The sequence below is a fragment of the Salmo salar genome, chromosome ssa02, assembly GCF_905237065.1.
Source record: "Salmo salar chromosome ssa02, Ssal_v3.1, whole genome shotgun sequence".
NCBI lineage: Eukaryota > Metazoa > Chordata > Actinopteri > Salmoniformes > Salmonidae > Salmo > Salmo salar.
This window is the reverse complement of record NC_059443.1, coordinates 83,636,887-83,664,393: the sequence shown is the minus strand read 5'-3', so window position 1 is coordinate 83,664,393 and position 27,507 is coordinate 83,636,887. Positions and strand designations below refer to the sequence as shown.

The following is a 27,507-nucleotide window of genomic DNA, read 5'->3' as shown; positions in this document are numbered from 1 at the left end:
TTCATTAGTGTGATGACTTTTATTGGTTTGCGATGATTAATAAAGCTAAAACAAAGCAGCTGCAGTGATCATTTCAACAGACAGTAAAGATTCTATTTTGGAATGACTGGACAGCAGAACACACAGAGGAACAGAATTAGAGTACAGTTCTAGAGAACACCAGCTAGAGTTCTACATTCTAGGAGAATTCCTGCCACCAGCCAGTAGTGTACAGGATCCAGACATGACATTATGCCATGGATTTAATACCTCCTGGTGTCTAACTTTAACAAGACATGTACCCCTAATGCATCCATAGTATTACTATCTTTCTTTTATCTGGTGGAAATGGGTTTCTGAGTCCTACTCAAACCAAGCATGAGACTGAGACCAGGATTCAATCCCAGCACTTTGTCAGCTATGTGCCATTTTAAAGGTAATTTATGATTGAACTGACTGAACTGAACATTCATTGTGAATGCAGTCTGATTATCATATTATATTAACTAGCCTATTGAATCCCAGCCTGAATATTCAGTAGCCTATAACAGGGTCAGGACTGAGTATTCAGTAGCCTATAGCAGGGTTAGGGTAAGGACTGAATATTCAGTAGTCTAGAGCAGGGTAAGGACTGAATATTCAGTAGGCAATAGCAGGGTCAGGACTGAATATTCAGTAGCTTATACCTACAGTAAACTATCATCTATAAAGTTTTGTCTTATGAATGTTAATGATTACACAGACGACCTTGTTCATTAGTGTGATGGTTTAGGGTAAGAACTGAATATTCAGTAGCAGATAGATAGATAGATAGATAGATAGATAGATAGATAATAGATAGATAGATAGATAGATAGATAGATAGATAGATGGTAGGGTACTCCAGGGTAGGGTAGGGTGCTCTAGGTTAGGGTGGGGGGCTCTAGGGTAGGGTAGGGTGCTCCTGCATTCGGTCACGTTGTTGGACTCTTCAGAGAGGTGGCGGTGGTGTTGCTAGGGGTGTTGCTACGGGGCTCCAGCCTCAGTTTGATTGGTCGTTTTGGCATCAGCAGACCCTGGTTGTCCATCTCCAATGGGATCTATAAAGAATAACAGAACAGAACCCTGGTTGTCCATCTCCAACATGATCTACAGAGAATAACTAAACAGAACAGAACCCTGGTTGTCCATCTCCAATGGGATCTATAGAGAATAAAATAACAGAACAGAACCCTGGTTGTCCATCTCCAACATGATCTACAGAGAATAACTAAACAGAACAGAACCCTGGTTGTCCATCTCCAAAAGGATCTATAGAGAATAACAGACCATGTTAAAACAGATGGTGACCATGTCAAAACAGGTACTGACCATGTTAAAACAAACGGTGACCATGTTAAAAAAGGCACTGACCATGTTATAAAACAGGTGCTGACCATGTTATAAAACAGGTGCTGACCATGTTAAAACAGGTGGTGACCATGTTAAAACAGGAGCTGACCATGTTAAAACAGGTGCTAACCATGTTAAAACAGACGGTGACCATGATAAAACAGGCGGTGACCATGATAAAACAGGAGGTGACCATGATAAAACAGGAGGTGACCATGATAAAATAGGAGGTGACCATGTTAAAACAGGTGGTGACCATGTTAAAACAGGCGGTGACCATGTTAAAACAGACGGTGACCATGATAAAACAGGCGGTGACCATGATAAAACAGGAGGTGACCATGTTAAAACAGGTGCTGACCATGTTAAAACAGGTGGTGACCATGTTAAAACAGACGGTGACCATGATAAAACAGGCGGTGACCATGATAAAACAGGAGGTGACCATGATAAAACAGGCGGTGACCATGATAAAACAGGAGGTGACCATGTTAAAACAGGTGGTGACCATGTTAAAACAGACGGTGACCATGATAAAACAGGCGGTGACCATGATAAAACAGGAGGTGACCATGATAAAACAGGAGGTGACCATGATAAAACAGGAGGTGACCATGTTAAAACAGGCGGTGACCATGTTAAAACAGGCAGATGACCTTGTTAAAACAGATTGTGACCATGTTAAAACAGGTCCATGTTTAAAAAAAGGTGCTAGCCATGCTAAAACAGGTGGTGACCATGTTACAACAGCTGGTGACCATGTTACAACAGGTGCTGACCATGTTACAACAGGTGGAGACCATGTAATAGGTGCTGACCATGCTAAAACAGGTGCTGATCATGTTAAAAATGATGCTAACCGTGTTAAAACAGGTGCTGACCATGTAAAACAGCTACTGACCATGTTACAACAGGTGGTGACCATGTTAAAACAGGTGGTGACCATGTTAAAACAGGCAGTGACCATGCTAAAACAGGCAGTGGCCATGTTATAAACAGGTGGTGACCGTGTTAAAACAGGCGCTGACCATGCTAAAACAGGCGAGGACCATGTTACAACAGGTGGTGACCATGTTAAAACAGGTGGTGACCATGTTAAAACAGGTGCTAACCATGTTAAAACAGGCAGTGACCATGATAAAACAGGCGGTGCCCATGCTAAAACAGGCGGTGCCCATGCTAAAACAGACACTGACCATGTTAAAACAGGTGGTGACCATGTTAAAACAGGCAGTGGCCATGTTATAAACAGGTGGTGACCATGTTAAAACAGGCGGTGACCATGTTAAAACAGGTGCTAACCATGTTAAAACAGGCAGTGACCATGATAAAACAGGCGGTGACCATGCTAAAACAGGCACTGACCATGTTAAAACAGGTGGTGACCATGTTAAAACAGGCAGTGGCCATGTTATAAACAGGTGGTGACCATGTTAAAACAGGCGCTGACCATGCTAAAACAGGCGATGACCATGTTAAAACAGGTGGTGACCTGTTACAACAGGTGGTGACCATGTTAAAACAGGTGGTGACCATGTTAAAACAGGCAGTGACCATGCTAAAACAGGCAGTGGCCATGTTATAAACAGGTGGTGACCGTGTTAAAACAGGCGCTGACCATGCTAAAACAGGCGATGACCATGTTAAAACAGGTGGTGACCATGTTACAACAGGTGGTGACCATATTAAAACAGGTGCTGCCCATGTTAAAACAGGTGCTGACCATGTTAAAACAGGCAGTGACCATGATAAAACAGGCGGTGCCCATGCTAAAACAGGCGGTGCCCATGCTAAAACAGACACTGACCATGTTAAAACAGGCAGTGGCCATGTTATAAACAGGTGGTGACCATGTTAAAACAGGCGCTGACCATGCTAAAACAGGCGATGACCATGTTAAAACAGGTGGTGACCATGTAATAGGTGCTGATCATGTTAAAAACGGTGCTGACCATGTTAAAACAGGAGCTGACCATGATAAATCAGGCGCTGACCATGTTAAAACAGGTGGTGACCATGTTAAAATAGGTACTTCGGTAATTGCGGCCTCTATCTATGAATGCTACTGATGTTTGATGATGTCATATTCTGTCTGCTCAGGTGAGCGTCTCACCTCGGTCTCGTCGCAGACGGAGAAAGTGAAACTCTGGAGGATCTCGACCATGGCCAGTTTGATCATGATCAGGGCGAAACGCATCCCGATACAGTTCCTGGGCCCTGCCCCAAACGGCATGTACGTGTACGGATCAATAGACTCCTTGTTCTCCTTACTGAACCTGTACAGGGAGAGGGCAGACATATTACACATTGTATTGTTGTTGATTTGTGGTTGTGGTTCAGACACATTACACGTTGTATTGTAGTTGATTTGTGGTTGTGTTTCAGACACATAATACATTGTATTGTAGTTGATTTGTGGATCTCTTTCAGACACATAGCACATTGCACCGAAGTACTATGATGCACTGTAGTTGTGGTTACATTGTAGCAAAATGTTGAAATGCTCTTGTGTTTATATTGTGATATGGTTGAATTGTGGTTGTATTGTGGTTGTACTGTGGTTGTATTATGGTTGTGTTATGGTTGTATAAAGGCTGTGTTATGGTTGTGCTGTGGATGAATTGTGGTTGTACTGTGGTTGTATTGTGGTTGTATTAAGGATGCGTTATGGTTGGATTGTGGTTGTATTGTGGTTGTACTGTGGTTGTATTAAGGTTGTGTTATGGTTGTATTATGGTTGTGTTATGGTTGTGCTGTGGTTGAATTGTGGTTGTATTTTGGTTGTATTGTGGTTGTGCTATGGTTGTGTTATGGTTGTGTTTTGGTTGAGCTGTGGTTGTGTTATGGTTGTACTGTGGTTGTATTAAGGTTGTGTTATGGTTAGATTGTGGTTACGGTGTGGTCCAGTACCTCTCTGGTTTGAACTCCTCAGGGTCTGACCAGATCTCTGGGTCACGGTGGAGGGTCCACGTGGGAACCAGGACAACGCAGTCTTTGGGGATGACGATGCCGTTGATCTCCACCGTCTTCTTGGCGACCCTCTCCAGTCGCGGGGCGATGGGGTACAGTCTCAGAGACTCGTTCAACACACAGTCCAAATAGTCCATCTGCATCAGAGCTTCGTACTGGATTGGAGCCTGCACCAGGGTTACATACAAATCAGAACCTCACCACATCTGGCACAGGGGATACACACACATCAGTACCTCACCACATCTGACACCGGGGTTACACACAAATTAGTACCTCCCCACATCTGGCACCGGGGTTACACACAAATCACAATATCTATCTCCTCCTGCAGTTTGGTCATAGTGTGGGGGGTTACCTTGTTGGGAAACACAGAATCTATCTCCTCCTGCAGTTTGGTCATAGTGTGGGGGGTTACCTTGTTGGGAAACACAGAATCTATCTCCTCCTGCAGTTTGGTCATGGTGTGGGGGTTACCTTGTTGGGGAACACAGTATCTATCTCCTCCTGCAGTTTGGTCATGGTGTGGGGGTTACCTTGTTGGGGAACACAGTATCTATCTCCTCCTGCAGTTTGGTGGTGGTGTGGGGGTTACCTTGTTGGGGAACACAGTATCTATCTCCTCCTGCAGTTTGGTGGTGGTGTGGGGGTTACCTTGTTGGGGAACACAGTATCTATCTCCTCCTGCAGTTTGGTCATGGTGTGGGGGTTACCTTGTTGGGGAACACAGTATCTTTCTCCTCCTGCAGTTTGGTCATGGTGTGGGGGTTACCTTGTTGGGGAACACAGTATCTATCTCCTCCTGCAGTTTGGTCATGGTGTGGGGGTTACCTTGTTGGGGAACACAGTATCTATCTCCTCCTGCAGTTTGGTCATGGTGTGGGGGTTACCTTGTTGGGGAACACAGTATCTATCTCCTCCTGCAGTTTGGTCATGGTGTGGGGGTTACCTTGTTGGGGAACACAGTATATATCTCCTCCTGCAGTTTGGTCATGGTGTGGGGGTTACCTTGTTGGGGAACACAGTATCTATCTCCTCCTGCAGTTTGGTCATGGTGTGGGGGATACCTTGTTGGGGAACACAGTATCTATCTCCTCCTGCAGTTTGGTCAGGGTGTGGGGGTTACCTTGTTGGGGAATACAGTATCTATCTCCTCCTGCAGTTTGGTCATGGTGTGGGGGTTGGTTGCCAGGTTATAGGCCAGGAAACTCATAGTACTGCTGCTGGTCTCGTAGCCGGCGAAGATGAAGATCATGGCCTGAGACAAGATCTCATGATCAGTCAGTCCTGTGGAGGGAGAGAGGAGAGGAGAGGAGAGGAGAGGATGACACAAGTAATTTTTTCAGCAGTTGTTTACAGACAGATTATTTAACTGATAATTCACTGTATCACAATTCCAGTGGGTCAGAAGTTTACATACACTAAGTTGACTGTGCCTTTAAATAATTTGGAAAATTCCAGAAAATGATGTCATTGCTTTAGAAGCTTCTGAAAGGCTAATTGACATCACCTGTGGATGTATTTCAAGGCCTACCTTCAAACCCAGTGCCTCTTTGCTTGACATCATGGGAAAATCAAAAGAAATCCGCCAAGACCTCAGAAAAAATGTGTAGACCTCCACAAGTTTGGTTCATCCTTGGGAGCAATTTCCAAACGCCTGAAGGTACCACATTCGTCTGTACAAACCACAGAACGCAAGTAATAACACCATGGGACCACGCAGCCGTCATACCGCTCAGGAAGTAGACGCATTCTGTCTCCTAGAGATTAACGTACTTTGGTGTGAAAAGTGCAAAACAATCCCAGAACAACAACAAAGGACCTTGTGAAGATGCTGGAGGAAACAGGTACAAAAGTATCTAAATAAATAAAAAAAGCCAGACTACGGTTTACAACCAAGATGACGCCGGAGGAGATGGCTGCCGTTTTACGGTCTCCTAACCAATTGTGCTATTATGTGTTTTTTTTCGCGATATTTGTAACTTATTTTGTATATAATGTTTCTGCAACCGTATCTTACTGCAGAAAAGAGCTTCTGGATATCAGGACAGCGATCACTCACCTCGGATTAGACAAAGATTTTTTCAACAACAAGCAGGACTCACATGATATTCTCCAAACACCCCACAGGGCAGACATCCCAATTATTCACAAAACGAAGCGATGCAGAGGAAGAAGAGCCGGATGCCTCGCCCGGACCCGCAGAAGGCGAGTGTTCCTCTCCTTGTTCGGGCGGCGTTAGGCGGTTGGCGTCGCCGGTCTTCTAGCCATCATTGATCCACTTTTCATTTTCCATTTGTTTTGACCTATCGTCCCACACACCTGGTTTCAATTCCATCATTACATGTTGTGTATTTAACCCTCTGTTCCCCCCATGGCCTTGTCCGGAATTGTTTATTGTAAGTGCATATGCACGTTTATTCTGGTGTGCGACGTTTTTTTTCTCCATTTGTTTATTCTGATTCTGGTGGTTTTCATTATTAAACTACTCCGTTGTAAACCCAAAGTTTGCTCTCCTGCGCCTTACTTCTCTACCGCCAGTACGCACCCCTTACAGCGAGTAGGAAAGCTGCCATTACCATCAATATTACTCGCCAACGTGCAATCATTGGGCAATAAACTAGATGAGGTATGATCATGAATATCCTACCAACGGGACATCAAAAACTGTAATATCCTATGTTTCATGGAATTGTGGCTGAATGACGACATGGACATTCAGATAGCGGGATATACGCTGCACCGGCAGGATAGAACAGCACACTCCGGTACGACGAGGGGGGCGGTCTGTGCATATTTGTAAACAACAGCTGGTGCATGAAATCTAAGGAAGTCTCTAGATGTTGCTCGCCTGAAGTAGAGTATATTGTGATAAATTGCAGGCCACGCTACTTGCCTAGAGAGTTCTCAGCTATACTTTTCGTGGCTGTTTATTTACCACCACAAACAGATGCTGGCACTAAGACCGCACTCAGTCAGCTGTATAAGGAAATAAGCAAACAGGAAACCACTCACCCAGAAGCGGCGCTCCTAGTGGCCGGAGACTTTAATGCAGGGAAACTTAAATCAGTTCTACCAAATCTCTATCAACTTGTTAAATGTGCAACTAGAGGAAAAAAATTCTAGATCACCTGTACTCCACACACAGAGACACGTACAAGGCTCTCCCTCGCCCTCCATTTGGTAAATCCGACCACAACTCTATACTCCTGATTCCTGCTTACAAGCAAAAATTAAAGCAGGAAGCACCAGTGACTCGGTCTATAAAAACGTGGTCAGATGAAGCAGATGCTAAACTACAGGACTGTTTTACTATCACAGACTGGAACATGTTCCGGGATTCTTCCGATGACATTGAGGAATACACCACATCAGTCACTGGCTTTATCAATAAGTGCATTGAGGACGTCGTCCCCACAGTGACTGTACGTACCCCAACCAGAAGCCATGGATTACAGGCAACATTCACACTGAGCTAAAGGGTAGAGCTGCCGCTTTCAAGGTGCGGGACTCTAACCCGGAAGCTTACAAGAAATCCTGCCATGCCCTGCGACGAACCATCAAACAAGCAAAGCGTCAATACAGGGCTAAGATTGAATCATACTACACCGGCTCCGACGCTCGTCGGATGTGGCAGGGCTTGCAAACTATTACAGACTACAAAGGGAAGCACAGCCACGAGCTGCCCAGTGACACGAGCCTACCAGACGAGCTAAATCACTTCTATGCTCGCTTCGAGGCAAGCAACACTGAGGCATGCATGAGAGCATCAGCTGTTCCGGACGACTGTGTGATCACGCTCTCCGTAGCCGACGTGAGTAAGACCTTTAAACAGGTCAACATACACAAGCGGCTGCGGGGCCAGACGGATTACCAGGATGTGTGCTCCGGGCATGTGCTGACAAACTGGCAGGTGTCTTCACTGACATTTTCAACATGTCCCTGATTGAGTCTGTAATACTAACATGTTTCAAGCAGACCACCATAGTGCCTGTGCCCAAGAACACTAAGGTAACCTGCCTAAATAACTACAGACCCGTAGCACTGACGTCCGTAGCCATGAAGTAATTTGAAAGGCTGGTAATGGCTCACATCAATACCATTATCCCAGAAACCCTAGACCCACTCCAATTTGCATACCGCCCAAACATATCAACAGATGATGCAATCTCTATTGCACTCAACACTGCCCTTTCCCACCTGGACAAAAGGAACACCTATGTGAGAATGCTATTCATTGACTACAGCTCAGTGTTCAACACCATAGTACCCTCAAAGCTCATCCCTAAGCTAAGGAACCTGGGACTAAACACCTCCCTCTGCAACTGGATCTTGGACTTCCTGACGGGCCGCCCCCAGGTGGTAAGGGTAGGTAGCAACACATCTGCCACGCTGATCCTCAACACTGGAGCTCCCCAGGGGTGCATGCTTAGTCCCCTCCTGTACTCCTTGTTCACCCACGACTGCTTGGCCAGGCACGACTCCAACACCGTCATTATTAAGTCACCGACAACGATGAGACAGCCTATAGGGAGGAGGTCAGAGACCTTGCCGGGTGGTGCCAGAATAACAACCTATCCCTCAACGTAAGCCCTGACCTACTCCACCATAGAGAATGAAAAGGCTCTCAGGACATGACAGTACCCCCTCCCCCAAGGGCGTGGACTCCTGCCGCAAAACCTGAAACCAAAAGGGAGGGTACGGGGTGTGTCTAGTGTCGGCTCTGGTGCAGGACGAAGAACCCACTCAGCTCGCGGATCCACCATCCTTGGTGGTGGCTCTGGTGCGGGCCGAAGAACCCGCTCATCCCACAGATCCAGCCATGGACCCAGGCTGAAAACTGTGCCTGGACTGGACCTAGATGCTGAGGAAGTCTCCTGCCATGGAGCGGGACTGGACACCGGCCCTGGCCTGGACATCGGTGCAGAGGAAGACTCCTGCCATGGAGCAGGACTGGACGCCGTATCTGTACTGAGCACCGGTGCAGGAGAAGACTCTGGCCCTGGAGCTGGACTGGACGCCGTGCTTAGACTGGGCATCGGCACAGGGGAAGGCTCCGGCCATGGAGCGGGACTGGATGCTGTGCCTGGACTGGGCACCAATGTAGAAGAAGACTCTGGCCTTGGATCTGGAGGTCCCGGACCGTGGGCTGTCTCAGGAGGTCCCGGACCGTGGGCCGTCTCAGGAGGTTCCGGACCGTTGGCCGTCGCCGGAGGCTCCGGACCGGGAACCGTCGCCGGAAGCTCCGGACCGGGAACCGTCATCGGAAGCTCTGAACTGGGAACTGTCGCCAGAAGCTCTGGACTGGGAACTGTCGCCGGAAGCTCTGGACTGTGAACGCGCACAGGAGGCCTGGTACCAGTTCGATGACACACTTCGTACGGTGAGTGCGAGGAGCTGGCACAAGACGTACTGGGCTGTGGAGGCGCACTGGAGACTTGGTGCGTTGAACTGGCACAGGTGGCGCCAGACTGGTGACACACACTTCAGGGCGAGTGCGGGGAGCAGGGACAGGACGTACCTGACTGGGAAGGCACACTTGAAGGAGAGTGCGAGGAGCAGGCACAGGCACAGGACGTACCTGACTGGGAAGGCGCACTTGAATGAGAGTGCGAGGAGCAGCACATGATGCACCCGACTGGGGACACGCACTTCAGGGAGAGTGCGAGGAACAGGCACAGGACGCACCGGACTGGGGACACGCACTTCAGGGATAGTGCGAGGAGGAGAAACACGACGTACCGGACTGGAGAGGCGCACTTGAGGCCAGAAGCGTGGAACCGGCACAGGTTGCACCAGACGGCTAACCGGATGTTGAGCAGAACACACTTGCACAACATCTCTCTCATCTCACTCTCTCCCAACTTCGCCATTGCCTCCCTGACAGTCTCTGGCTCTTCCCTCTGTTCAGTCGCCAGCTCCATGTGCCCCCCCCAAAAAAAAACTTGGGGTTGTCCTTGGGCTTTCTGTAGCCTCGAACTCTGTCGTCGTCGCTGTCCTCCATTATTTCCTTCCGATGTCCAGAAATGTTTCACCTGGTGAACACGCTGCTTGGTCCTTGTTTGGTGGGATATTCTGTCATGTTTCCTGGAATAAATGTCGGACCAAGGCGCAGCGTGAGTAGCGTTCCACATCTTTATTATAAAGTGAAACTAGCAAAATACAAAAAACAATAAAGAACAAATGAAACGTGACGACAATGGAGTGCTAACATGCAACTACACATAAACAATATCCCACAAACCCAGGTGGGAAAAACAACTACTTAAATATGATCCCCAATTAGAGACAACGATGACCAGCTGCCTCTAATTGGGAATCATACAAAAACACCAACATAGAAAAAAGAAACTAGAACCCCACATAGAAAATATAAACTAGACTAACCCCCCAGTCACGCCCTGACCTACTCCACCATAGAAAATAAGAATTCTCTATGGTCAGGACGTGACAGTTACAGGTGTGTGTTTTTAACAGTAGTTTACAAGTGTGTGTTTGTAACAGTAGTTTACAGGTGTGTGTTTGTACCAGTAGTTTACAAGTGTGTTTGGCAGGTACCTTTAGTCTGCTCCTCTCCTATCTTCGTGTCGTTGCCCTTCTGAGAGTCAATCATCAGTTGTAAGAAATCCACCCGATTCTGCGAGCAGAATGAATTTTGGTCAAATACGTCCAATCACAACCAACACAAACAGATTCTAATGGATCTCGTCCAATCACAACCAACACAAACAGATTCTAATATGTAGATATTTGGGTCCCAATAATAGTGTTTTTAAATTCCATCATGATATCGATATGGACGTTTCATATTGGTGCCCATCACTAGTTACATAGGTTTCCTAAACAAAATAAATAAATACAGAATATTACAATACAAATATAAATGTACAGATGAAAATATCAATATAACAATCAAATATAAATATAAAACATGTTTACAGTTGAGTTCCCAGTGTCACGTCCAGATTTGATCTTAGCCAGCGAGGCGTAAAAGAAGTCTGTCACCTCAGTCGGGACGAAAGTAAACTTCATCTTATCCAAGATAGGACCTATGAAGGGAAACAACACTGGAGAAGGAGAGGAGGGGGAAGGAGGGGAGGACAGGAGAGGAAGGGAGGATGGGAGAGGAGAAGAGGAGAGGAGGAGGGGAGAGGAGGGGAGAGGACAGGAGGAGAGGCGTGGAGAAAGGGAGAGGAGAAGAGGAGAGGAGAGGAGGAGGGGAGAGGAGAGGAGGAGAGGACGGGAGAGGAGAAGAGAAGAGGAGAGGAGGGGAGGATGGGAGAGGAGAAGAGGAGAAGAGGAGAGGAGAAGAGGGGAGGAAGGGAGAAGAAGAGAGGAGGGGAGGACAGGAGAAGTAGAGAGGAGAGGTGGAGAGGAAAGTTTTATAGAAAGATATACAACTTCACATGATTAAAAAGTACAACTTTGCGTCTGTGTGTCTGTGTGTGTATGTGCGTGTACGGTCTCACAGATTAGGAGGAACAGTGGGTTGAACAGGTCAAACTTGAGAATCTTCTTGACATTGTAGACCAAGGGGTCTGAAGGGTTGTTCAGAGAGTCAATGTCCACACTGAAGGCTGTGCTGGTGACCACGTCCATACTGTAGGGCCCAAAGAACCTGCAACACAAATACAATTACACAGCTACTGACAACACAGTCTCTGACCACACCTACTGACCACATACCTACTGACCACAGATCTACTGACCACAGATCTACTGACCACACAGCTACTGACCACACAGCTACTGACCACAACTACTGACCACAACTACTGACCACAACCTCTGAACACACAACCACTGACCACAACTACTGACCACACAGCTACTGACCACACAACTGACCACACCTACACATCACAACTACTGGCCACACAATTACTGGCCACAGGACTACTGACCACACGACTACTGACCACAGCTACTGACCACAACTACTGACCACAACTACCGATTACAGCAACTGACCACAACGACTGACCACACAACTACCGATTACAGCAACTGACCACAACTACTGACCACAACTAATGACCACACGACTACTGACCACACAACCACTGACCACGCAACTACTGACCACGACTACTGACCACACGACTACTGACCACACAACCACTGACCACGCAACTACTGACCACACGACTACTGACCACACGACTACTGACAACACAACCACTGACCACGCAACTACTGACCACACGACTACTGACCACAACTACTGACCACAACTACTGACCACACGACTACTGACCACACAACCACTGACCACGCAACTACTGACCACACGACTACTGACCACACAACCACTGACCACGCAACTACTGACCACACAACTACTGACCACAACTACTGAGCACACAACTACTGACCGCAACTACTGACCACAGAACTACTGACCACACAACTACTGACCACAACTACTGACCACAGAACTACTGACCACTACTACTGACCACAACCACACAACTACTGACCACAGAACAACTGACCACACAACCACCTACCACGCACCTACTATACACAACCACTGACCATACAACCGCTGGCAACACCTACTGACCACAACTACTGACCACACAACTACTGACCACACAACTATTGATCACAACTACCGATTACAGCTACTGACCACAACTACTGACCACACAACGGCTGACCTCAACAACTGACCACATCTTCTGACCACACAACACATGACCACACGACTACTGACCACACAACTGCTGACCACACAACCACTGACCACACAACTATTGACTACACAACTACTGACCGCAACTACTTACCAACACTTCTGACCACACAACTACTGACCACCAACTACTGACCAGGCAACTACTGACCACACAACTATTGACCACACACCTACTGACCGCAACTACTAACCAACACTTCTGACCACACAACTACTGACCACCAACTACTGACCACAAACTACTGACCACGCAACTACTCACCACACAACTATTGACCACACAACTACTGACCACAACGACACAACTAAATCAAATCCAATGTATTTGTCACATGCGCCGAATACAACTGGTGTAGAACTTACCGTGAAATGCTTACTTACAAGCCCTTAACCAAGAATGCAGTTAAAGAAATAGAGTTCAGAAATATTTACTAAATGAACTAAAGTAAAAAATATGTAAACAGTTTGGGTGGCCATTTGATTAATTGTTCAGCAGTCTTATGGCTTGCGGCTGCGACAGAGCCTGGACTTGAACCAGGATCTCTAGTGGCACATTGCGCCACTCGGGAGGCCCTGTGTGACTGGAGTCTTTGACCATTTTTTGGGCCTTCCTCTGACACCACCTAGTATATAGGTCCTAGATGGCAGGAAGCTTGGTGCCAGTGATGTACTGGGCCGTACGCACTACCGTCATTAGCGCCTTATGGTCAGATGCTGAGCAGTTGCCATACAAGGCAGTGATGCAACCGGTCAGGCTGCTCTCGATGGTGCAGCTCTAGAACCTTTTGAGGATCTGGGGACCCATGCCAAATCTTTTCAGTCTCCTTAGGGAGAAAAGGTGTTGTCGTGCCCTCTTCACGACTGTCTTGGTGTGTTTGGACCATGTTAGTTTGTTGGTGATGTGGACACCAAGGATCTTGAAACTATCGATCAACTTCACTACAGCCCCGGCGATGTGAATGGGGACGTTTTCAGTCCTCCTTTTCCTCTAGTCCACGATCAGCTACTTTGTCTTGCTCACATTGAGGGAGAGGTTGTTGTCTTGGCACCACACTGGCAGGTCTCTGACCTCCTCCCTATAGGCTGTCTCATCATTGTCGGTGATCAGGCCTACCACTATTTTGTCATCAGCAAACTTAATGATGGTGTTGGTGTGGTGCTTGGCCATGCAGTCGTGAGTGAACAAGGGAGTACAGGAGGGGACTAAGCACAAACCCATGAGGGTCCCTCGTGTTGAGGATCAGCGTGGCAGACCTGGGGGCGGCCCGTCAGGAAGTCCAGGATCCAGTTGCAGAGGGAGGTCTTTAGTCCCAGGGTCCTTAGCTTAGTGATGAGCTTTGTGTGCACTATGGTGTTGAACTCTGCGCAGTAGTCAATGAACATCATTTTTATGCATGTGTTTCTTTTGTCCAGGTGGTAAAGGGCAGTGTGGAGTGCAATAGAGATTGCATCATCTCTGGATCTGTTGGGGCAATATGTGAATTGGAGTGGGTGTAGGGTTTCCGGGATGATGGTGTTGATGTGAGCTATGACCAGCCTTTCAAAGCACTTCATGGCTATCAACATGAGTGCTATGGATCTGTTGGGGCGGTATGCTAGTCATGTAGGCAGGTTACCTTCGCAGGGACTATGGTGGTCTGCTTGAGACATGTAGGTATTACAGACTCAGTCAGGGAGAGGATGAAAATGTCAGTGAAGACACTTGCCAGTTGGTCCGCACATGCTCTGATTACACATGCTTGTAATCTGTCCAGTCCTGCGGCATTGTGAATGTTGACCTGTTTGAAGGTCTTTCTCACATCGGCTATGGAGAGCATGATCACACAGTCACCCGGAACAGCTGGGGCTCTCATGCATGCTTCAGTGTTGCTTGCCTCGAAGTGAGCATGAAAGGCATTTAGCCCATCTGGTAGGCTCGTGTCACTGGGAAGCTCGTGGCTGTGCTTCCCTTTGTAGTCTGTAATAGTTTGCAAGCCCTGCCACATCCAGCGAGCGTCAGAGCCGGTGTAGTAGAATTAAATCTTAGTCCTGTTTTGACGCTTTGCCTGTTTGATGTTATCTGAGGGCATAGCGGGATTTCTTATAAGCGTACGGATTAGTGTCCCGCTCCTTGAAAGCGGCAGCCTATAGCTCGGTGCGGATGTTGCCTGTAATCCATGGCTTCTGGTTGGGATATGTACGTACAGTTACTGTGGGGACGACGTCATCGATGCACTTATTGATGAAGCTGATGACTCAGGTGGTGTACTTATGTAGCTCGTTGAGTGTGATCTTAGTGCCAGCATCGGTTTGTGGTGGTACATAGATGGCTACGAAAAATATAGATGAAATCTCTCTTGGTAGATTCTACAGCTTATCATGAGGTATTCTACCTCAGGCCAAGAGTGTGCGAAGCTGTCATCAAGGCAAATGGTGGCTATATCAAGACTCAGAGGTGTAAGATGAAAAGCCAGAGGTTATGAATCAGGACTTATGTAACGGCTGTCTTCTGTAGAAATGGACCAAGGCGCAGCAGGTATGTGAATACTCATCTTTAATTAAAATAAAGGAGTAGAGCATCCACTTAATAATTCAAACAATATATAAGACAGGAACAGTTTTGCAGGCACACAACACGCAGTGCAAAAACAACTACCCACAAAACCAAGTGACAAACATACTCCTACATATATGACTCCCAATCAGGAACAACGATCCCCAGCTGTTCCTGATCAGGAGTCACAAGACCAACACAGAACAATCACACACACAAGACTGCCACGTCCTGACCCCAAAACTACAACAACAGCTCCATCTGCTGGTCAGGACGTGACAGTACCCCCCCCTCAAGGTGCAGACCCCGGAATGCACCTAACAACGAAAAAACACCAACAAACAAAATCCCCAACAAAACCCATAAACAATAAGGGAGGGAAGGGAGGGTGGCTGCCGTCAACGACGGCACTGTGCTACACCCTCCCTCCCCAACCCACCTATCCTGGAGGTGGCTCCGGTGCAGGACGTGGACCCTGCTCCACCCTCGGCGTCGCCCACTTCGGTGGAGCCGATAGCTGCGCCAGGCAGACGGACCCCTCGAGCCGGGCCGGAGGACAAGAGGGCCCCTCGGGCTGGGCCGGGGGACAGGAGGGCCCCTCGGGCTGGGCCGGGGGACAGGAGGGCCCCTCGGGCTGGGCCGGGGGCAGGAGGGCCCCTCGGGCTGGGCCGGGGAGCAGGCGGGCCCCTCGGGCTGGGCCGGAAGGCATGCGGGCCACTCGGGCTGGGCCGGAAGGCATGCGGGCCACTCGGGCTGGGCCGGAAGGCATGCGGGCCACTCGGGCTGGGCCGGAAGGCATGCGGGCCACTCGGGCTGGGCCGGAAGGCAGGAGGGCCACTCGGGCTGGGCCGGAAGGCATGCGGGCCACTCGGGCTGGGCCGGAAGGCAGGAGGGCCACTCGGGCTGGACCGGAGGGCAGGAGGACCACTCGGGCTGGACCGGAGGGCAGGAGGACCACTCGGGCTGGACCGGAGGGCAGGAGGACCACTCGGGCTGATCCTGACAGGCCGGGCACCCTGGCAGATCAGGGCAGGCGGGCACCTCTGGCAGAACCGGGCAGTCCGGCCACTCTGGCAGAACAGGGCAGTCCGGCCACTCTGGCAGAACAGGGCAGTCCGGCCACTCTGGCAGAACAGGGCAGTCCGGCCACTCTGGCAGAACAGGGCAGTCCGGCCACTCTGGCAGAACAGGGCAGTCCGGCCACTCCGGCAGAACAGGGCAGTCCGGCCACTCCGGCAGAACAGGGCAGTCCGGCCACTCCGGCAGAACAGGGCAGTCCGGCCACTCCGGCAGTTCAGGGCAGTCCGGCCACTCCGGCAGTTCAGGGCAGTCCGGCCACTCCGGCAGTTCAGGGCAGTCCGGCCACTCCGGCAGTTCAGGGCAGTCCGGCCACTCCGGCAGTTCAGGGCAGTCCGGCCACTCCGGCAGTTCAGGGCAGTCCGGCCACTCCGGCAGTTCAGGGCAGTCCGGCCACTCCGGCAGTTCAGGGCAGTCCGGCCACTCCGGCAGTTCAGGGCAGTCCGGCCACTCCGGCAGTTCAGGGCAGTCCGGCCACTCCGGCAGTTCAGCGCAGTCCGGCCACTCCGGCAGTTCAGCGCAGTCCGGCCACTCCGGCAGTTCAGCGCAGTCCGGCCACTCCGGCAGTTCAGCGCAGTCCGGCCACTCCGGCGACTGTTGACTGGCGGGCAGCTCCGACGACTGTTGACTGGCGGGCAGCTCCGACGACTGTTGACTGGCGGGCAGCTCTGACGACTGTTGACTGGCGGGCAACTCTGGTGACTGTTGACTGGCGGGCAGCTCTGGTGACTGTTGACTGGCGGGCAGCTCTGATGACGACTGTTGACTCCTGATGCGTGGGGCAGGTATTGGACGTACCAGCCTGGAGACACGCACCTCCATGCTAGTGTGTCTAGCGGGAAACACCGGACCGAAAGGGCGCACTGGCGGTCTTGAGTGCAGGGTTGGCATCACCCCTTCCGGCTCGATGCTCCCCTTGCCCTGGCACCTGCGGGCGCTGGTACTGGGCGCACTGGGCTGTGCGTCCGTATAGGCGAGATGGTGCGCACCTCAGCGTAACATGGCGCCCTCCACCTCGTACGCACCTCCCTGTAGTCACGGGTAGCTGGCTTACGGCTCTTCCCTGGCCTGGCCAAGCTACCCGTGTGCCCCCCCCAAAAAAAATCTTGGGGCTGCCTCTTGGGTTTCCTAGCCAACCGTGTTCCAGCGTAACTTTCCCGATGGTTCCTCTGTCCAGCTGCCTCCACTCTCCTGAGTGCCTCCACCTGTTCCCATGGGAGGCGATCCCTTCCGGCCAGGATCTCTTCCCAGGTGTAGGCTCCCTTGCCGTCCAGGACGTCCTCCCATGTCCATTGTTCCCTTTTTCTCTCCTGTGGCCTCCTCCTCTTCTGCTGCTTGGTCCTTTGGTGGTGGGTAGTTCTGTAACGGCTGTCTTCTGTAGAAATGGACCAAGGCGCAGCAGGTATGTGAATACTCATCTTTAATTAAAATAAAGGAGTAGAGCATCCACTTAATAATTCAAACAATATATAAGACAGGAACAGTTTTGCAGGCACACAACACGCAGTGCAAAAACAACTACCCACAAAACCAAGTGACAAACATACTCCTACATATATGACTCCCAATCAGGAACAACGATCCCCAGCTGTTCCTGATCAGGAGTCACAAGACCAACACAGAACAATCACACACACAAGACTGCCACGTCCTGAGCCCAAAACTACAACAACAGCTCCATCTGCTGGTCAGGACGTGACAACTTACTCCTTCACTTCGATGGCCTGGTCTTTATCTGCCTGCTTCTTCATTCCGTTCAGCAGGTTAGCAGAGTGCCGCTTCATGATACCAAACATCTAGAGGAGAGAGAGAGGTAGAGAGAGAGGTAGAGAGAGAGAGAGAGAGAGAGAGAGAGAGAGAGAGATGTGGAGAGGTAGAGAGACAGAGCGAGAGAGGGAGAGAGAGAGGTAGAGAGGTAGAGATGGAAATAATTCATAAAATACAGAGAAAACGAGAATGCTATTTGGCCCTAAACAGAGAGTGCACAGTGGCAGAATACCTGACCACTGTGACTGACCCAAACTTAAGGAAAGCTTTGACTATGTACATACTCAGTGAGCATAGCCTTGCTATTGAGAAAGTCCGCCGTAGTCAGACCTTGCTCTCAAGAGAAGAGAGGCTATGTGCACACTGCCCACAAAATGAGGTGGGAACTGAGCTGCACTTCCTAACCTCCTGCCCAATGTATGACCATATTAGAGACACATATTTCCCTCAGATTACAGATCCACAAAGAATTTGAAAACAAACCGATTTTGATAAACTCCCATATCTACTGGGTGAAATACCACAGTGTGCCAATACAGCAGCAAGATTTGAGACAGAAGAGAGAGAGAGAGAGAGAGAGAGAGAGAGAGAGTTGTTACCAGAGTGCTGCTGACATCCGGGTCAAGCAGGAAGTGGGTGGTCATGTCTTTCACATTAGTGCTGCTGACATCCGGGTGAAACAGGAAGTAGTTGGTCAGGCGGGTGGTCATGTTTCAGAGGACGCATGACTCCACCTTTGAATACTTATGTAAATAAGGTATCTGTTTTCTATTTTTAATACATTTGCAAAAATGTAAAAAAAACGGTTTTTGCTTTGTCATTATGGTGTGTAGTAGATTGATGAGGGAATAAATTATTTTATCAATTTTAGAATTAGGCTGTATTGTAAAATAAATGTGGAAAAAGTCAAGGGGTCTGAATACATTCCGAATGCACTGTATATACTGTTTCTAGTCAAGGCTAGCTATTACTAACTATACAGTTGAAGTCGGAAGTTTACATACGCCTTTAAATTGTTTAACTTGGGTCAAACGTTTCGGGTAGCCTTCCACAAGCTTCCTCCTGACAGAGCTGGTGTAACTGAGTCAGGTTTGTAGGCCAACTTGCTCGCACATGCTTTTTCAATTCTGCCCACAAATGTTCTGTAGGCTTGAGGTCAGGGCTTTGTGATGGCCACTCCAATACCTTGACTTTGTTGTCCTTAAGTCATTTTGCCACAACTTTGGAAGTATGCTTGGGGTCATTGTCCATTTGGAAGACCCATTTGCGACCAAGCTTTAACTTCCTGACTGAAGTCTTGAGATGTTGCTTCAATATATCCACATAATTGTCCTGCCTCATGTTGCCATCTATTTTGTGAAAAGCACCAGTCACTCCTGCAGCAAAGCACCCCCACAACATGATGCTGCCAACCCCGTGCTTCACGGTTGGGATGGTGTTCTTCGGCCTGCAAGCCTCCCCCTTTTTCCTCCAAACATAACAATGGCCATTATGGCCAAACAGTTCTATTGTTGTTTCATCAGACCAGAGGACATTTCTCCAAATAGTACGATCTTTGTCCCCATGTGCAGTTGCAATCCGTAGTCTGTCTTTTTATGGCGGTTTTGGAGCAGTGGCTTCTTCATTGCTGAGCGGCCTTTCAGGTTATGTCGATATAGGACTCGTTTTACTGTGGATATAGATACTTTTGTACCTGTTTCCTCCAGCATCTACACAAGGTCCTTTGCTGTTGATTTTCCATGATGTCAAGCAAAGAGGCACTGAGTTTGAAGGTAGGCCTTGAAATACATACACAGGTACACCTCCAATTGACTCAAAAGATGTCAATTAGCCTATCAGAAGCTTTTAAAGCCATGAAATAATTTTCTGGAATTTTACAAGCTGTTTAAAGGCACAGTCAACTTAGTGTATGTAAACTTCTGACCCACTGGAATTGTGATACAGAGAATTATAAGTGAAATAATCTGTCTGTAATCAATTGTTGGAAAATGTACTTTTGTCATTTCTCATCTATAAAGAGTTTATGACAAACTATAAAGAGTTAATAGTTTATAACAAGCTATAATGAGTTTATAAAGAGGTTATAACAAGCTATAATGAGTTAGTAAAGAGTTTATAACAAGCTATAATGAGTTTATATAGAGTTTATAACAAACTATAATGAGTTTATAAAGAGTTTATAACAAGCTATAAAGAGTTTATAAGGAGTTTATAACAAGCTATACTGAGCTAATAAAGAGTTTATAACAAGCTATAAAGAGTTTATAACAAGTTAATTACAAGCTATAAAGCATCTATAAAGAGTTTATAAGAAGCTATAAAGAGTTTATAACAAGTTTATAACAAGCTATAATGAGTTTTTAAAGAGTTTATAACAAGCTATAATGAGTTTATAAAGAGTTTATAACAAACTATAAAACGTTTATAAAGAGTTTATAACAAGCTACAATGAGTTTATAAAGAGTTTCTAACAAGCTATAAAGAGTTTATAAAGAGTTTATAAGAAGCTATAATAAGTTTATAAAGAGTTTATAAAAACTCATAGTGAGTTTATATAGAGTTTATAACAAGCTATAAAGCATTTATAACAAGTTGATAAAACATAGAAAGGGAGAGATGGAGGGATGGTTCTACCTCTTTTAGTCGTCCAGAGGTAAATGAAGGTGAGAGGACACTGCGGATCCGTCTCCATGTATCGTCCTCGGCAACGGACACCGCATCAAACAGCTCGCCGCTCAGAATGAATTTCTTAAACATGGAGGACAGTTATAACAATGATATGATTTAATATTGATCATAGTATTTACATAATAGTCACACAACTTTAAAATGAATGATTAATGAATGCCACAAATAATGTATTAATAATATCAGTAATAATTTTATAAATATTATTATTCTGATGCTTATTAGGGTGTGTGTGTGTGTGTGTGTGTGTGTGTGTGTGTGTGTGTGTGTGTGTGTGTGTGTGTGTGTGTGTGTGTGTGTGTGTGTGTGTCTCACCCTGCGGTTGGTGAAGATGTTGTAACACTCTTTAATCAGGATGGTCTTGATCATGCTTTTGTCCATGATACACAAAACAGGCTGCCTCCCATCATAGATCCTTCACAGAGGAGAAACACACCTGGCTTTAACCACTATATATACACCTACATGGTACACAGAACAGACTGCCTCCCATCATAGATCCTTCACAGAGGAGAAACATACCTGGCTTTAACCACTATATATACACCTACATGGTACACAGAACAGACTGCCTCCCATCATAGATCCTTCACAGAGGAGAAACATACCTGGCTTTAACCACTATATATACACCTACATGATACACAGAACAGGCTGCCTCCCATCATAGATCCTTCACAGAGGAGAAACACACCTGGCTTTAACCACTATATATACACCTACATGGTACACAGAACAGACTGCCTCCCATCATAGATCCTTCACAGAGGAGAAACACACCTGGTTTAACCACTATATATACACCTACATGGTACACAGAACAGACTGCCTCCCATCATAGATCCTTCACAGAGGAGAAACACACCTGGCTTTAACCACTATATATTCACCTACATGGTACACAGAACAGGCTGCCTCCCATTATAGATCCTTCACAGAGGAGAAACACACCTGGCTTTAACCACTATATATTCACCTACATGGTACACAGAACAGGCTGCCTCCCATCATAGATCCTTCACAGAGGAGAAACACACCTGGCTTTAACCACTATATATACACCTACATGGTACACAGAACAGACTGTCTCCCATCATAGATCCTTCACAGAGGAGAAACATACCTGGCTTTAACCACTATATATACACCTACTTGGTACACAGAACAGGCTGCCTCCCATCATAGATCCTTCACAGAGGAGAAACATACCTGGCTTTAACCACTATATATACACCTACATGGTACACAGAACAGACTGTCTCCCATCATAGATCCTTCACAGAGGAGAAACACACCTGGCTTTAACCACTATATATACACCTACATGGTACACAGAACAGACTGCCTCCCATCATAGATCCTTAACAGAGGAGAAGCACACACCTGGGTTTAACCACTATATATACACCTACATGGTACACAGAACAGGCTGCCTCCCATCATAGATCCTTCACAGAGGCATTTTGTTAAGTTACAGCCTTATTCTAAAATTGATTAAATAAATAAAAAACCCTCATAAATCTACGCACAATACCCCATAACGAGAAAGCAAAAAACAGAAATACCTTAAACATAAGTATTCAGACCCTCTGCTATGAGACTCCAACTTGAGCTCAGGTGCATCCTGTTTCCATTGATCATGCTTGAGATGTTTCTACAACTTGATTGGAGTCCACCTGTGGTAAATTCCATTGATTGGACATGATTTGGAAAGGCACACACCTGTCTATATAAGGTCCCACAGTTGACAGTGCATGTCAGAGCAAAAACCAAGCCATGAGGTCGAAAGAATTGTCCATAGAGCTCAGAGACAGGATTGTGTCCAGCCACAGATCTGGGGAACATTTCTGGAGCACTGAAGGTCCCCAAGAACACAGTGGCCTCCATCATTCTTTAAATAAAGACATCTGGAACCACCAAGACTCTTACTAGAGCTGGCTGAGCAATCGGGGGAGAAGGGCCTTGGTCAGGGAGGTGACCAAGAACCTTATGGTCACTCTGACAGAGCTCCAGAGTTCCTCTGTGGAGATGGGAGAACCTTCCAGGAGGACAAGCATCTCTGCAGCACTCCACCAATCAGGCCTTTATGGTAGAGTGGCCAGACGGAAGCCACACCTCAGTAAAAGGAACATGACAGCCCGCTTGGAGTTTGCGAAAATGTACCTAAAGACTCAGACCATGAGAATCAAGATTCTCTGGTCTGATGAAACCAAGATTAAAATCTTTGGCCTGAATGAAAAGTGTCACGTCTGGAGGAAACATGGAACCATCCCTACGGTGAAGCATGGTGGTGGCAGCATCATGCTGTGAGGATGTTTATCAGCGGCAGGGACTGGGAGACTAGTCAGGATCAAGGGAAAGATGAACGGAGAATAGTACAGAGAGATCCTTGATGAAAACCTGCTCAAGAGCGCTCAGGTCCTCAGACTGGGGTGAAGGTTCACCTTCACACAGGACAACAACCGTAAGCACACAGACAAGACAATGCAGGAGTGGCTTTGGGACAAGTCTCTGAATGTCCTTGAGTGGCCCAGCCAGAGACAGGGTCTGCAGAGGAGAATTGGAGAAACTACCCAAATATAGGTGTGCCAAACTTGTAGCATTATACCCAAGAAAACGCAAGGCTGTAATTGCTGCCAAAAGTGCTTCAGCAAAGTACTGAGTAAAGGGACTGAATACTTAAGTAAATGTGATATTTTTTATTTTTTTGAAATTTGCAAAATATTCTAAAAACCTGTTTTTGCTTTGTCATTATGGGGTATTGTGTGTGTAGATTGATGAGGGAAAAAACGATTACATCCATTTTAGAATAAGGCTGTAATATAACAAAATATGGAAAAAGTGAAGGGGTCTGAATACACCTACAATTCTACATGATACACAGAACAGACTCCCTCACATCATAGATCCTTCACAGAGGAGAATCAGAGACACACATTTAACCACCTCATATAAAACTACAATGGAAACATTATTCTGGTTGCTGATATTATTAATACTATTCCTCATGGTCACATGACAGCTCGAGCAGGTGATGAATTGAAAGAACATAGTACAGTTGTGAGTCATCCAAGTACGGTACAGCCAACTGAACTCACCCCCAGATTCTCCCGTACTTCTGAAAGCACTCTGTGTCAAAGTTAGTGAAACCCTGCACAGAGAGAGACAGAGAGAGAGAGAGAGAGAGAGAGAGAGAGAGAGAGAGAGAGAGAGAGAGAGAATGAGAGAGAGAGAGAGAGAGAGAGAGAATGAGAATGAGAATGAGAGAGAGAGAGAGAGAATGAGAGACAGGGTGAATGAGAGAGAGAGAATGAATGAGAGAGAGAGAGTGAATGAGAGAGAGAGAGTGGATGAGAGAGAGAGAATGAGAATGACAATGAGAGAGAGAGAGAAAGAGAGAGAGAGAGAGAGAGAGTGAATGAGAGAGAAAGAATGAATGAGAGAGAGAGAGTGAATGAGAGACAGAGAGAGTGAATGAGAGAGAGAGAGTGAATGAGAGAGAGAGAGTGAATGAGAGAAAGAAAGAAAGAAAGAAAGAAACAAAACAAAACAAAACAGATAAAGAGAGATAAAGAGAGATAAAGAGAGAAAGAAAAGAAACAGATGATTCATGCCTGGTCATGTAGGTGTGTCTTACACCTGAACAGAGAACACACCTGAAACAGGTGAGGGTTGAGGAGGGTTTGTTATTTTCTATGGTCCTCAGGGTCAAGCAACACAACTTCTAGACTGATCATGTCTCATATTACCTTTTATTTATCTATTGTTAAAACAACCGGCAAGTACTCTTTTTCCTTCTCAATGTATTGTTTTACATGGGGGGAAAAATAACACTGTTGTTTAAAATATGAGAGAGATGTTTATTCTGAATGGGTACTAACCTTTTTATACTCCATCATTGTGCCAAAGTAAGGTAGGGGTTTGGGACCAGAGATACCCATCTTAGTGAAAACACCATAGGGCCAGTACCCGTACCTGTACACACACACACACACACACACACACACACACACACACACACACACACACACACACACACACACACAGTAACTAGTAATTTGTTCTAGAGAAGTCAGATTAAGTATAGTATCCCTGTATATTACCATGTTATTCTGTATATAGCCATGTAATTCTGTATATAACCATGTTATTCTGTATATAGCCATGTTATTCTGTATATAACCATGCTATTCAGTATATAGACATGTTATTCTGTATATAGCCATGTTATTCTGTATATAACCATGTTATTCTGTATATAGCCATGTTATTCTCTATTTAACCATGTTATTATGTATATTGCCATGTTATCATTGTGTCACACCCTGATCTGTTTCACCTGTCCTTGTTGTTTCTCCACCTCCCTCCAGGTGTCGCTTGTTTTCCCCAGTGTATTTATCCCTGTGTTTCCTGTCTCTCTGTTCCAGTTCGTCTTGTATGTCCAAGTCAACCAGCATTTTTTCCCATTCTCCTGCTTTTTCTATTTCTCCATTTTCTAGTCCTCCTGATTTTGACCCTTGCCTGTTTCTGGACTCTGTACCCGCCTGCCTGACCATTCTGCCTACCTTGACCTCGAGCCTGCCTGCCACTCTGTACCTCCTGGACTCTGATCTGGTTTTGACCTTTTGCCTGTCCACGACCATTCTCTTGCCTACTCCATTTTGGATTATTTAACATCTGAGACTCCAACCATCTTCCTCCTGTGTCTGCATCTGGGTCTCGCCTTGAGTTATGAAACATTGTTGGAAAAGGACCCGTAAGTAAGCATTTCACTAATAGTCTACAACAGTTAATATTGAGAATTTTCCAGAACATGTGTGGCCATGATACATTTCAGGATAGTCCGCAAGATGAGTGCACTCTATATGTGGGTTTGGGTCATTAGACACCACTAGACATGCACCTGTCTGGGGATTGGACATGACTGTTTATTTTTGTAACAGTGGTATGGTCTAATATATACTGTTGCTATGGTTACACCTTTTGGGATTTTACCAGAACATGGGTGTTCCTTTCAGAGGAGCTAGCAGGATAACATGTCTGGTTATTTCTATGGACTGTTGCTATGGTCCTACATGCATGCACCTGTATTAGTCGAGAACATGTCTGTATGTTTGAACTATTGCTTTGGCTCTAAAGTTTCCATGCCCTAAAGTGAAACCAATCTAAAATTAGTGCAAGCCAATAAGACAGTGGTGGCTAAATGCCAGAGGGGATGAGTCATTTAGAGGAGTTACTACTGGGGGTGACGTAAGGAGGACAGCTGTATAAGAAGTGTTTGCCAAGACTGGAAAAGTAGTGGTTTTCATGAACCAGCTCTGCTTTTATTATGTCGTAATAAAAGTCTATTTGAACTCACAGGCTCCGGTATTTGTGAAATATTATTCACTGAATATTTCCACGATATAAACTACGATGCATGTGTCAAATAACATTTGATTTGATCTAATACAATTTGATTTCAAGACCTTACACTACAATGAAGGTGATGAGGAGGGCCAGGAGGGTCCAGGTCTCAGCAGAGAAGTATGGCAGAAAACTCATAATCTTTTCCTCCGGTTCGGCTCCCTGCTGCTTCTGAAAACAAAGGTTCCGTTTTCTCTCAGGTTCGTTCGAGTTCACTTGTCCAATGGTCTGACAGGTTTTGAGTTGTTTTCTCTGTCTGGTTCTAGTGTGGTTCTTCTGTGCACGCGGCAGATCACAACTACCGACCGTTGCTCTTCTCCGTACTCTGAGACCGTGCAGGTTACAAGTTATTATTTTATCCCATCGGAATAGCACCTGTGATGCTAGCTAGAATAATGATGAGTCACAATGGAATTTGCGGTTCGCCTTCAGAATAAGGGTCTAATATTGAAACTGATGCAAACAGATACAAATAATGTAATAATGCCATATTTGGACAATATAATGCTAAACAAGGTTGGAATGTCATATGAATTAAACAAAAGACAATAAGTAGGTCATTTGACACAAAATAGTTGAAGTTGCACTGTGGCTGTATTATAATTGCATTGGGGCAAACTTCTATTTTACTGTACAGCGTTACCTCTGGATCTTGGGTCCATGAAATGTGAAGAGTTTACACAAATAATAGTGTAATAGCTCTTATTGCAGAACTTTAACTGTGGGAAATCACCTCACAATTCCATAGGTAAGGCTGTACATTAAAATATGAATGTTTAATAGGCACTACAGGCTGAATTGTGAGTTTTTTCCCCACAGTTAAAGTCCCGCAATAAGACCTGTGATGCTAATATTTGTGTAAACTCTTTAGAATTGTAATCCGTGGGTGTCAATGAGTAGGTTGGTACCCCATGTCATGAACCCCAGATCCATAAGGCTGTACCCCACGTCATGAACCCAAGATCCATAAGGCTGTACATTGAAGGTATGTTGCAGTCCTGAAGACTATACATCT

At 46.6% G+C, this 27,507-nt stretch overlaps 1 protein-coding gene across 2 annotated transcripts; it reads right to left on the bottom strand.

Moving 5' to 3' along the window:
• On the bottom strand, window positions 1-26,858 carry LOC106593942 (cytochrome P450 3A27). Of its 2 annotated transcripts, XM_045711247.1 has the most exons (14): window positions 26,560-26,857; window positions 24,968-25,061; window positions 24,185-24,237; window positions 22,499-22,534; window positions 21,402-21,465; window positions 21,033-21,146; window positions 18,339-18,427; window positions 11,790-11,938; window positions 11,260-11,387; window positions 10,879-10,957; window positions 5,447-5,607; window positions 4,261-4,487; window positions 3,464-3,626; window positions 1-1,058 (listed from the first exon to the last, which is right to left on the bottom strand). In XM_045711247.1, exons 1-14 carry the CDS (start codon window positions 26,628-26,630, stop codon window positions 933-935), a joined length of 1,554 nt encoding a protein of 517 aa, XP_045567203.1. In that variant the 5' UTR covers window positions 26,631-26,857; the 3' UTR covers window positions 1-932. The 2 variants fall into 2 exon arrangements, with proteins under 2 accessions (XP_045567203.1, XP_045567202.1); XM_045711246.1 differs by lacking the exon at window positions 22,499-22,534 and having other exon boundaries at window positions 21,402-21,501; window positions 26,560-26,858.
• Between the last annotated feature and the right edge of the window lie 649 nt (window positions 26,859-27,507).